The sequence below is a fragment of the Taudactylus pleione genome, unplaced genomic scaffold (genome assembly GCF_031769625.1).
Source record: "Taudactylus pleione unplaced genomic scaffold, aTauple2 ptg000012l, whole genome shotgun sequence".
Classification (NCBI taxonomy): Eukaryota; Metazoa; Chordata; class Amphibia; order Anura; family Myobatrachidae; genus Taudactylus; species Taudactylus pleione.
In genome coordinates this window covers 7,152,402-7,165,670 of record NW_028284415.1, presented here as the reverse complement: position 1 = coordinate 7,165,670, position 13,269 = coordinate 7,152,402, and the positions used below count along the sequence as shown (strand labels likewise).

The 13,269-nt window shown below is 41.9% G+C and overlaps 1 protein-coding gene across 1 annotated transcript in view; it reads right to left on the bottom strand.

Annotated features, from left to right (window-relative positions):
* Positions 1 to 1,452: 1,452 nt before the first annotated feature.
* The window catches only part of SPAG9 (sperm associated antigen 9), a 92,203-nt gene continuing 80,386 nt past the window's right edge, over positions 1,453 to 13,269 (bottom strand). The window contains exons 23-30 of the mRNA XM_088468591.1: positions 11,981 to 12,048; positions 10,590 to 10,738; positions 10,227 to 10,398; positions 7,016 to 7,129; positions 4,826 to 4,864; positions 3,282 to 3,458; positions 1,897 to 2,040; positions 1,453 to 1,694 (exon numbers count right to left, since the gene is read on the bottom strand). Coding sequence (XP_088324717.1) covers positions 1,576 to 1,694; positions 1,897 to 2,040; positions 3,282 to 3,458; positions 4,826 to 4,864; positions 7,016 to 7,129; positions 10,227 to 10,398; positions 10,590 to 10,738; positions 11,981 to 12,048 — 982 coding nt within the window. The 3' untranslated portion in view covers positions 1,453 to 1,575. The remainder of the gene's footprint in view (positions 1,695 to 1,896; positions 2,041 to 3,281; positions 3,459 to 4,825; positions 4,865 to 7,015; positions 7,130 to 10,226; positions 10,399 to 10,589; positions 10,739 to 11,980; positions 12,049 to 13,269) is intronic.

Below are 13,269 nucleotides of genomic sequence, written 5' to 3'. Positions count from 1 at the left end.
GGTTCGGGAAGAGGGGGTTAGGTTTAGGCACCACCCCGGAAGTTTTAGGGTTAGCCTACTTACCAGCCGGTGTTGGGATTCAGCTGCTGGTATTTCATACCCCCTTAGACAAATATTTTGCTATGGCTAGATAGCCACCAACGTAGCAGTTTTTGTTGTATGGTATACTTGATGGCCAAAATATCTCAAGCGACGACTGCTTTATCATGTGAAAATAGGGAGGGAAAAAGATTTAAAGAAAAAAAAAATGTAGTGTTGATTTGGTAGTTATCGATCATGAGTCCACCTACGTTACCAAGCAAAAAATTAAATTTCCTGAAACTTGTTACATATACTAATTTTAAGGAGGTGGAATCAGTTGGTTATAGGAGTCGGTCAGTCTGTGATGTTGGAATAATAAGAAAAAAAAGAGTAAATCATGTTGGGCCCCTACCACTCCACAGGTCACCTCCCCCAAGTATGGGGATTATTATAAACTTTGTTCTGAGTACTATTATATACAGTGCATGTGTGTTTAAATCCTTCTCAACACACACTCCCAAAACAAAAACCCAAAAAACAAAAACACTGCACATGTACACACAGCAATATTAAATAACAATTAAAAGCAGTTTCAAAAACAAATGACTATGAAATAATCATCATCCCCACGTGCTCAGGCAATATCCTGTGGTTGTTTATATTCGTAGTGAATTCCAATTATAGAAGAGTTAGTCCCAGTATTCCTGATGGAAAACGTATACATTAAAGCGTCCCCATCGCCACCATGCAGTGGAGGTAGCCATCTTGTGAGTGGAATCTATATTATACCAATGAATTTACAACGAGCATCAGTGAGGCATAAGGAACAAAGTGGCTCAAGCCTCAGTGATGCAACCTATCAATTAACTAGTCACATTCTCACGAATGCTGGCTCACTACACACAAACACTGAATGTTAGGGATGGGTACACTTTAAGCCTTGATTTGCAAACTAAGTTTGGTCCTTCCTTTTAATTTAAGTCTATCCATAAATCTTACAATTAAAAAAAAAAAAAAAAAAATTGAATGGAATTATAACTTTTTACATGTAGCAGATGTACAGCTTCAAATCCTGACTAGAAAATTCATATAAAGCCAACAACTGTGTATCGCAAACTAGATTTTAAATCCCAGCACACTTACAAAAGAGACTGAGAAAATAACCAATGTGGAGCACATGCAAGTGCGTCATAAGCTGCTTTTCTTTAGTTATCACAATGTCATTTTTATGTTTACGCTTCATTATACTGTAAATAATACACGAGTTGGCCTTAAAGAACATGACTAGCTCCTCCTACTGAGCAGGGATTTGTTTGTAGGCCATGAACTCTACGTGTGTGTATATAGTATTCCACAGTGCAAGATAAAATAAGCCGCCCTACTGACAAAGCACACGCTCCTATGGCAGAACGATGCATTTCATTACGAGTGTGAAGATAACATTTTATACATTCGCTGAAGTGTTAAAATACTGATAAAAGAATACAAAAGTTGGGGGGAGAAAAAAAAGTGGAGGAAAAAATATTTACACCATGCAAAACACTGAGTTCTCCTTCATTCGTTGCTGTTGCACATAACTTGCCAAACTATGAGGTGACTCCTCTCAACTTTGGCCATGGAAGGTTCAAATTGTAAGGATTCATGTAAAAGTTCAGATTCTGCACTGTCATCACCTAAAAGAGCAGAAATTAGTTTAGGCAACGATGTACCCAATGTGTGACCTTACTCCAAGACCTGCTTTAAGACTTCCCCTTCCCTTGCACTCGTGACGGGAGGGGGTAGGCTTGGGAACAAAAGAAAATCAATCTACAGCAGTAATTAAAAGAAGAATATGCAACTAGGAATCTCTTTAAAGCCCTATAAATCAGTTCTTACCCATTCTAAAGTCAATGTACCCTTCTCCTCCACTCATCACCAGCATGGACTTCTGGACCAGGCTACTCGCTTCCTGCTGAGAGGTGGCACCTTTATCATCCGACGAATCCGGCGTGCTGCCACTGGATGGGCAAATTACCTGACCTGGGCAAAGAACCAACCAGCATTAAAAGTTATTTCACATTCAAAGGTTTAATTTGTGAATAATACTGTACACTGAAGTGCCAAAAGCCATGAGATGGCAGTATGTAAAGGAAATAGTAGATGGCATCACTGTACTGTGACATCTTGGAAATGCCCAGACCTGCATCAGTTGTAATCTGACATCTCGTGAGTCAGCTTGAACACCTGTTAGGCTGCTCATGGCAAGGTAACAAGAGTTCGAACGGGGCATGATAGTGGGTTCCAAACAGACGGGACATTCCATTTCCGAAGTTGTGCGGACAGTCAACATTCCTCTATCTACGGTGTCACGTGTGTACCGGGAATACCTCATGGAGGGCATTACCACCCACCGTGGACAGCGCAGCGGCATCTGGCCAGAAAGGTCTGCGATAACAGATAAGCGACACTGGCTCAAATCACATCCACATTCAATGCAGGAGGTACCAGATGCAGCATTCTTTAGCTTCCATGGGATAAGGGAGCAGGAGACCCACCAGAGTGCCCCTGTTAACACTATGACACCAGACGCAGCGCCTCACCGGGGCTTGTGAGGTTCACTAATTGGACCTTGGAGGACTGGCAACATGCGGTGTGGTCCGATGAGTCATGGTACCAGTTGTTTCTGTCTGATGTTAGGTTTCGGGTGTGGTGCAGATCTCATGAAGCCATGGACCCCAATTGTCAACAAGGCACGGTGTACGCTGGTTATGGTTCCATAATGGTGTAGGGTGTGTTCACGTGGGATGGGTTGGGTCTGCCTGAACAAGTCCATGACCAGTAACCACTACGTTGCATTGCTTTATGACCATTTGCAGCCCTTCATGTAACCCCACAACGATGGAGTATTCCACTAGGTTAATGCACTTTGTCATCTGTCCCAAGTTGTCCAGAATTGGTTCGAGGAGCATTCTGGAGAGTTCCGACGAATGGTGTCACCACCACATTCGCACGACATGAACCCAAATCGAGCATTTATGAGACATGGAGAACAGGTCTATTTGCACCCAAGATCCTGCACCTACAAATATCAGGGAGCTGTGGGAAGCTATCCAGATGGCATGGGTCAACATCTCTCCAGAGGTCTTCTGTCCACTTGTGAAATCTATGCCACATTGAGTTGCTGCAGTTCGCCAGGTTAGAGGGAGTTCTACACGTTACTAGGCATCTATCCCATGACTTTTGGCACTTCAGTGTATTAGTAACAGACACACCACACATACCTGGTACTGCAACAAAGAATTTCACAGCATCTCGGTGGCCATGAAAACACAACTGAGCATGCGCCATCGAGCAATATGGTATAAAAGTTCCTGGAGTGACTTTATCGCTGTTCTCATCGCCATAGACACGGATGACACTTCCTGGACGACTCCCAGCACCAGGCAGCGCTTTATTTGCTTAAGATTAGAAGATATAAACAATTTTAGTTTTATTAGCTGCACTGATGCATACACAAAAGTACATATGACAACTAAAAGGAAAGCTAGGGGAATACTCAGCATTTAGTATTTTAAGACTTTGCTTCAAATATTAGCGCAGCATGCTTAGATTCTGAAGGAGGAAGATAATGGAATGTGTATTTTGCTCATCTAGCACTAACCTGGAACCCAGCTACACAGAATGTTCAGATGTAAATCAAGAACCAGTTAATTTACATTGGCTGTCTGACCCACAATGTTCCTTATACACTAACCTACACATCTACCTATTTGCACTCATAATCAGATATTAAGTAGACGACAACTCTTTTGAAGACAGGCCTCTCTTGGCATTTTGCATACTTAAGATGGATCAGTCACACAATGGATGAATACAATTTGTGGACTGAACCAAGATTCATGACAATGATCCACAAAATGTCTGTCTCAACAAGTTGTAGCCATTAGGTCCACTTAAATTGTACAAATGAATTAATGGATTTTGTATTACATGAACCCTTAAAATTTGTGCCAGTAGGTTAAAACAAACAATTGATATCCAACTACCCTTAAACACCCGAGAGCTCCAGACCAGTATGCATGGATCTAGATGTTATGGTGGGTTGGAGAATAACTACCACCACTCTGAATGTATCCATGACATTTAACCTGAGTAAACTGTATAATATCTAGATACCCGATAACCATTCAGGTTTTCAGAGCATACTATGGGCCATTGTAATCCCAGATAAATTGTATGTGTCCCTGTTGTTGGAACGAATATACATGAGAATGCAGCCTGTGAATTCGCCAGGAACTGGTGACATAACTGAGGTATAAGGCACCGTGTCCCTCAGTAATTTTGCTAGTCTGTAGTATGTTAAACTGAAATTTGCTCTTACCCAAAAGTTTCTGATCCTGCCACTTATCAAGTCATATGGTAAAGGTCAATAATATAATGTGTTTACTATTTTAAACCTATGGGAAGTGGTATTTAATCTGCCATATGACATGCTAGATTTACAAGACACATCCATTAGAATGAGGAGGTCATGACACAAGGAAAAGTCCAAGAGGAGAGCAGTGTGCAGGGATGAGAAATCCGAGAGCAGATGGCTTGATGTGGTGACCAGTGTAAAGAGAGCAACTAAGATTAGCTGCACAACGTGAGCAGACGCTAGACTGCTGAGCCGTTTAGTAATACAGGAGACTACTGCCAATTAGGGGACGGCCAGAAGAAGACGACAAATCAGGAACATACAAGGGGGTGACTCTACACAGCCAGAAAAAAAAAGTGCCTACTAAAAAAGCCTGAGGTAAGATTTTTGCTTTGCATCGGCACTTACCCCTTAACCCAAGTAACCGGCCCTGGTGCAGTATAATCGCTATAGTGAGACAGTAAGGGGAGGGTAATGGACAGAGTATAAAAGTGAAGAACAAGTTCTTGAGAACCTGATAGTCAGCAAATGTTGATTAATCTATGCCTATGTTTGGGTGCTAGTATTAACCTCTACCTAAGCCTATGGCAGGTTTTGGAACATATGCATATTTTACCATCAGACATATTTGTTTGCCTTGGTGGAGCAAATTCAGAGTTAAAAGCATAGCACAGCACCACCACCATCAACCCTTAAGGAGGAAAACCAACAGAAGCATCACACATTACTTTTACTAAATACATTTTCCCATTATATCGGTCATTAAAGGATTAGCTCTAGACTTTAAGCTTTTTTGCGCTATGAAATAAAAGCTATGAAAGAAGTCTGAAATCAAAGGGGATAATTTTTTTTAGTTCTTAAGATCTCTTTAAATGATACACCAAGCCACAAATGTACATGACCCTAAACAAATTATTATTATTATTATTATTATTACCAGTTATTTATATAGCGCACACATATTCCGCAGCGCTTTACAGAGAAACTATCATCTATTTCTGTCTATTTAATAACAAATGCATACTCAAGTGATTTCTATTCCTATCTGTCTCATCCTCCCAGTCTGCTGGCAGATGTTGTGAAATGCCAGCAGCACTCTATGCAAATGATAAAGACTGATACAGGAACCGTTCTAATTAGTTTAATAAACCTAAATCTGTATCAGTCTTCAATATGCCCAGATTTTACTCTATTGTCAATGTGGCATCGTCATCTGCTCGGCTTTGTACTGACATGTATAATATAGAACAGAAAACATCATTGAGATGAAGCACAGCATAGGACCAAAATATTTACTACAAACATAAAAGTACTGTTAACCATTCAAGTTTCAATTCACAATTGCCCAGGCAGAACAGACCTATAATAATCTTGCAGTGCCATTGTTTGACTTCTTTTCCATATGAGAAACCAGCACATGGAAGTTACATTGAACACTGTTTTGCATCGTGGTCCATAGAACCATAGAGGACTGCAGTTTCTGCGCTCCCAAAAGAACACAGAAGTCATTTTCATTTTTAAATAGCAGTGCAAGGTTGTTCAGCCACAATTACATGGCTTTAATAGTGTGTGGCTGGTAAGCAGTTCGGGCACATGGGTGTTTCAAATCCGCTAGGGTCACATACAGTCTTTCTTCTGAAATGTAGAGGAGACATCAGTGAAAATTAACGTGGCTATCGTAACCAATGTCTGATTACCACGGCTATGTGCGCTCCTGACTCTCACACTATCCATTTGGTATAAAAAAAAATTGGCGTCGATACACAGACCCAGCAGAATGTAAGCATCTGTGTATCAATGCAAGAAGACACCAGTGTGTATGGGCAGCATTTTTTCCCCATATAGATTAACAACCCCTATTTCATCCTCTGCATTTATCATCAATGTACTGGCAGAGAAGTGAACCACAGGAAGGGCAGATAAAAACTTCCCATGTCCACATCGCTGTATCGTTGAAAGAAAATGTACACAATTTCTCTGCAGACCTAAGGATTAAGTACAACACATGAACTCTTTGCCTCAAGCTCTAGTTGTATAGTATAAAGAGTAAAGAGTGAAGGGAGGGCAATGTGAAAGTAGATGGGTTGCAATCAACTTAAGTATGGCTGTTAAACCCAGCAGTCAGAAAAATCAATGTTGGAAAATATGGAAGAGTGACACATCAAACTCAAAGTAAATTAGACGAATTACTGAATGTTATTAATGTAATGACACTATCATTGTGTGTATGCACCTCACATGTGGTGCAACACATTCTGTGCACCCTAGATTTATGAAGTGGGTTACATCTTTAGAAAGCTTCTTAGATCGTCCTATTTTTCAACTTGTCCTCACTAGCTGCCTCATTCCACTTAAGATTGTAAAATGGTACTGAAAGTGAGACCACATAACACGTTCTGTACACCTCCACTGCTGACGAGAAACATAGTAATTACATAATTACCTTACATATGAGTGGAGACCCTTATGGACTATGGATTTTGGGCCGTAAAACCATAGGTGAGGAGAGGTTGGTTTTAAACGACAGGAAGCAGGTATGGTCTCTGAATAGTGGTCTCTTCACATATACACTTCTATTATAATTATCTGTGTACTTACTTTCTGTTAAGGGGATAGAGATAATGACCCCATTTCCGGTGCCTACCCACAGCCGGTTGCAAGACACCATCAATGCAGTTATCCTAACAAAGGAGAAGCCCAGTTTTCCGGTACCTAGAGACAAATAAAAAGAAAAGAAAATCCAACCATCATCCAATGCCAAGTCATTTGTCTGACCGCAGAGATGATCACAGCATTCTTCCAAAGTACTGCAATCAGCTTGAGTACAATAAAACCTTACAAAAATTATTTTCTGGGAGTCCACTGCAGGACTCTGGATTACTATATTTTATAGAGTTTGATGGGGAGATTGAGCACTTTAACATTTACCTGCAAAAATCTCTTCCCCCTCTATATCCCATTGGGTATTTGGAAAGCAGTCTTCACCAAGAAAGCCAAAGGATAGGCCAAGGAGTACAGAAAAGAGGGGGTAGGAAAAAAGAAAAACAACGTTCTCCAAAGAGAACAATTCTAAGAAACCATGAACAAGAACGGAATAAAAAAAAAATAAATTTTGTAAATGGGGGCGTTAAATGTTCCTCATTTGAATAAAAATCCCTTTTTTTCAGATCATTAAATGGAGGACGGTGGATTACTATAAAGACGTCCCAAAGCAGTCACTAAAAGAGGCAGCGCTTAGAAGCTGCAGTGCGCAGTATCTCATGACCCAAATATTTAGATTTAAATAGAATAAATTCTGTAAACTTTGGCCCCAAAGGATATAGCCAACATGGAAGCATCCACCTTCCAAATAAGTAATTTATAATCCACTGCATCCAATGGTTCGAAAAAGCGTGCATCAAGCAACAAATTTAGATCCAAAGGAGTATTGGCGGCATATATGGAATATATTATGTAGTTCATAATGTAAAAGTCTGCACTTCAGGTGAGAGACCCCAGTTCCCAGTTTAGGCAGAGACCTAACCATCCAAAGCGAAGTTCTAAACCACTTTTCAAACAGTCCTATAGAAACAGCAGCAACCAGTTCAAGCAAAAAAGAGGTTGGAAATCTTGAGAATGCTTGGCAGAAACCAAAGCATGGGCAAGGTCTGAATCACATGGTCAGAAAAACACATACAAACATGAAGGCTCATGTCCACAACAGCCAAGCCATTAAAGCCAGCTGAGGTAAAATCTACTGATGAAAGAGGCCCTGATTTAAGAGATTGACTCTTAGAGGCCATTGAAAACTGCTGCAATGTTTTGCTCTACTCAATGCTTGATCCTGCTTTGTGATTTATTTGAGCCACAACTTTGGCATTACTGGACTATCTTCTTCCACGCAAGAACTGGAATCCACTGACAAGAGCATTAGAAAAAACAAAAAAACGGACGTTGATGGACAGGTTCAAGATGCAGTCCTTGCAGACAGTCCTCACGAACAGTCCTCAACAGCATGAAACAGGGCATGCGTCGGGTGTCCATAGACATTAGGGGAACCGTACTAAGAACATGGGGATCAGTATGGTCAGCGGTTCAAATCCGACAGCAGAAGCTCGGCAGTGAAGATCCCGATTGGTAAGTTTTTTTAATTTTTATTTCCTAACCTAACCTCCCCCCCTAACCCTCCCTTAGGTGTGCCTAACCCTAACCTCCCCCCCAAGGGCCTAACCCCCCATTAAGTGCCTAAACCTCCAGGGGGGGTGCCTAACCTTAACCTCCCCCCGGGGGTGCCTGTACCTAAACCCCCTCTTCCCCTAACCTCCCGGGGGGGTGCCTTAGCCAAAGTCCCCCCAAGGCAGCCGTGCGCGCCTTGGCTCACCTTCGATCGGTAAGCTGGGTGTCGGGCTCCCAGCGTAGGTCTAATGACCAGCGTCCGGATTTCGACGCCGGTCATTAGACAGTTGCCGGGATTAGACAGTCGGGATGCCAACGTTCAGCATTTAGACCGTCGGCATCCCGTTCTTCTTTCAAATCCAGAAACAGGTCAGCTCCATAATAGTTAAAAATAAAAAATCCTGTTTCTGGATTTGAAAGAAATAGAAATATAGAAACCCAAACCTTTCAGTTCCAGGAGTGACTACTTCTGTGGAAATAAAGGACTGCATGGCTTCCCTTAGGGCAACATATTTTGTTTTGTCACCAGAAAGAACATCAGCAAATAAATGCACTTGTTCAAAAACTTCAGGAGCTCTGTAGTGTATCCTCCTATTATGATGCCACCTTGCCTCTCATTTAGGCATCTGTGGTAGAATCAAACCACTGGTCCCAAAAAGAAGCAAATGGACACCCCACTACAGGAGAACCTGAGGCATCTACCCATCATGCTAGCGGGCTTCGGATCTGGCTGACTCACTGCTGAAGCCTGTGTACCTTGCTGCTGAGACCAGAGCTCTGGAGACCTGACTCCTCTCCTTCTTGTAGGGACAAAAGGAGAGAAACAGAGGACCCTTGGTTCTAGGCATAATGACAACTTGCTCGGGAAATAATTATATTCAGTTCGGAACCAAACAGGACCTCCCCAGAATATGTAATGGCCTTAAGAGGCTTATTGGACTCAGCATCCATTTCCCATGTATAAAGTCAGAGGTGCACAGCGTGCAGAGACCATCAAGGCTGAAATTCTAGACCCAAGTGGTCCCATATTAATGTGGTTTCCCCAATATATTGTGTGGCCTCATGAATGTGCACCATTCACATTGCAAATCCAATTTTGGTCTGTCAGAATCCAGATCATCCAGCCAATACTAACATGGGTCTAAGGAAGGCCCCTGTTGTTGTTCTTCTATCTGTGCTATCCAAGTAGTAAGCAGTGTTCAGAATCAGGATAATGGTTTTTGAGAGGCAAGCTAGGGATGCATCCACAATAGCAGGGATTCCCATCTCACCATAACCACACAAGTGGTAATGCAATCTGTGTGATACCTGAAATTGTCGATAAAATGTAGCAAGCACTTCAGCAAGCAACTCCTTCAACTGAGCAGAAGATGAGAAAAATGATCTTCATTCGTTTAGAACAGCTGTATCCAGCATCTACAAGACTGCGATTCCAAAGTAGCCCATGGGGTATAAAAGGGGGAGGATCTTCTGCTTTTTTAAAATTTATTTAAAGTGCGAAAACTCCATCATCACACACTATACCCAATTGTAATCCAAATAAATGAAATGAGAGAAGCAAAGTTTGGTGCAAGCTACAATCATTTTTTATTTTCATGGCCTGCAGAACTAAATATTTAATAACTTTGAATTGAATTCCAACTTAAAAGCTTACCTAACATCTTACTAACGTAAGGTTCAATGTCAACATCCTGCAGATGTTGGTAGGTGTGTGCATGGTAGAGCCGTAAAGTGGAATCCAGCCGGATGGAGACCCAAACACCATCACCGACCCAAGCTAGCTGTCTTACTTGGCTTTCTTTCCTTGGATGTGCATCAAAAGATTTCTAGAGAGAGAAAGAAAAAAAGCAAAAACAAACTTTATATATTTACTATTAATAATTATTTACATAGCGTACACGTATTCCTCAACACTTTACAGAGAAACTCGGAAGATAACAGGCAGAACACAAACAGTAATAGCAGAATTTACATTTATTTCATAGTCAAGATAACATCAGCACTAGCTCTCGCACACCTCTATTTTCATGGTCTTTGGCTGTACTATGTAGATCTTGTTCCTATATCCACACCAGACCTTTTCATGCACCACGGTCATACATCGAATAGAATGGTGAGGACGGCCAAAATCAAGAAGGTGATAGTTTGACAGATCCCACTGGCCATCTGGAAAGGCAAATTCAGTCTTCAAAATAGCACAACTAAAGTGGCAAACTGTTCTGGTCAGTTATATTGATCACAAACACAAAGCATTTGTTTTTTTAAATTCCTACTTTATTAACATTTGAAGGAAATAATAATTTGCCTTTCAACCAGACATGACTTTTCTGCAAGAAGCAAGTACATATCCTCTGCGCAGATACTGTTTCATCTAATGCAGTCGTGGGCTTATTTTTTTGGGGATACAATGGAAAAAGCATACATAGAACTGCCTGGAAGTTCATCTTGAATGAAGGTGGCGATCCCATTTAAGAGGAAAACCCTTTAACATAGAAATACTTATTTTGTTTATTTGAAAGCAGCTACATTTATAATTAACCAATATCAGTGTTCTCCCCAGGCTGTTTTCAGCGGGCGAATCGCCCAGCAGAAACAGCCTGCTGCCCGGCAATTTCCCCCGCCGACCCCCCGACCCCGACTGTGGAACGCTGGCCTCTGAAGTGACCAGAGGCTAAAGAAGCCTCCAATCGCTTCAGAGGCAAGTTTTCCCAGTGATGCACTGCGCGGGTGACGTCATGACGTCACCAGCAACGTGAGGAGCCTGCCCCGCACGCCTGCTGGATCTAGTTAGATCCAGTCAGCGCGAGGCAACGGGAGTGGGAGCGCGAGCGGCGAACGCCCAGCAAGTAAAAGGTAAGTTCTGGGCTGGGACCAGGAAGGGTCTGGGGGAACTGCCTAAGGGGCACTATTTAAGCCTGGGGGGGCACTGCATAAGGGACCAGCCTGGGGGGCACTGCATATGAGACACTATTTAAACCTGGGGGCACTACATAAGGGGCCAGCCTGGGGGAACTGCATAAGGGACACTATTTAAGCCTGGGGGCACAACATAAGGGACCAGTCTGGGGGCACTACTTCAGCCTGGGGGCACTGCATAAGGGCAAAGCTAAACTACAGGGGGAAATGCATAAAGGGGAAAACTACAGGGGGCACTGTATAAAGGCCACAAATACAGGGGTCTCTGCATAATGGGCACTTTTGACAGAGCCAGTGGGGGAGCAGCCTGAGCCCTGTCGGGCTGGATTGGTAAGGGAGTTACCCCTTTTCCCGGCGCACGCATAATTGCGAAGGCCCCCACCCAGCTACTTTTTGATGCCACCCGGCTGGAAAAAATTTCCGGGGAGAACACTGAATATTTTCTTTATACCGCCAACAATCTCCGTTTAACCAGCTACACTCTATACCTACCGACACCTCGATGGAATATCGCCAGTGTTCCATCAGCTAATGCCACCAACACGATTCCTTTCACATGCCTGAAAAGGATGAGCAAATACCATAACATGAGATGAAGACGTAATGAGACTCTTAGATAAATACCAAACTTTTTACAGATACTGTCTAATTTTTTTTTCCCCAACATAGAATCAAAATTGATTTATTCAGTAAATTCTTATCACTCATCAACACAAATCATGAAATCAGTATCAATTTACAAAATAAAAACTCTAAACAAATAATTAAAAGAAAACAAAAAAATATTTAATTAAAAGTATTTATCGCTGTTATATATTTATATATAGCTAAATAACCAGTTATCTTTAGAGGTCATATAAAGGCTTACTTGTACACAGGTGTACTCCAAACCATTTTCAGTTGATTTAAAAATGAATACACTTGTCTGGAAATGCACTAACCAACTGTGAGACTCTTTACAAACAAGAGCTCCATCATGAAGATCAAAGAACATTCATATCATCATAAAGAAGTGGTAGAGACTATGATACAACTGTAAATTTCTCTACAACAGACGGCCCTCCAAAACAGGGCATCCATGTGTGAAGTTCACATCGTAGGGAGGCCACGAGAAGCCTATAGCAATACATACAGAGGAAGATGTTGGAGAAATGGTCCCTGAGACAATAATAGTCTGGACACTTCACAAATCTGAGCTTTATAGGAGGCTGGAAAAGAACTAAAATTGTTCAAGTAAACCCATAATGAAATGTCATGTAGAGTTCATTATGGGCCAGAAATATAATTCAACACAAGACTGTTAATAGTCCTTCGTCAACGGATCGCAGTAATCGAGTGGTAAGGAATCAGAAGCTGCTTTAGGTACCTTGGGCCATGGTCATGTAGGGCTTTGTAAGTTAGTAATCCAATCTTGAAAACAATTCGCCATCTGAAAGGCAGCCAGTGAAGGTAGTAGAGAGCGTGTGTTATGTGGCTGAAACGAGGCTGGTTGGTTAATAACCTGACAGCTGCGTTTTGTACCATCTGCAAGCGGTGCAAATCTTTTGCTGGGAGTCCAAGGTAGAGGGCGTTGCAGTAGTCTAGGCGTGATGATATAAATGCATGTATGACTTTAGGCAGATGATCTGAGGGAATTAAGTGCTTGATTCTGGCAATGTTCCTCAGATGAAAGAATGAGGATTTGATTGTGGCTGATACCTGATGTTTAAGTGTCAGGCCACTATCCAGGACAACACCAAGATTCCGCACATGTTCAGTGTTTTGTAATTCTGATCCCCCAA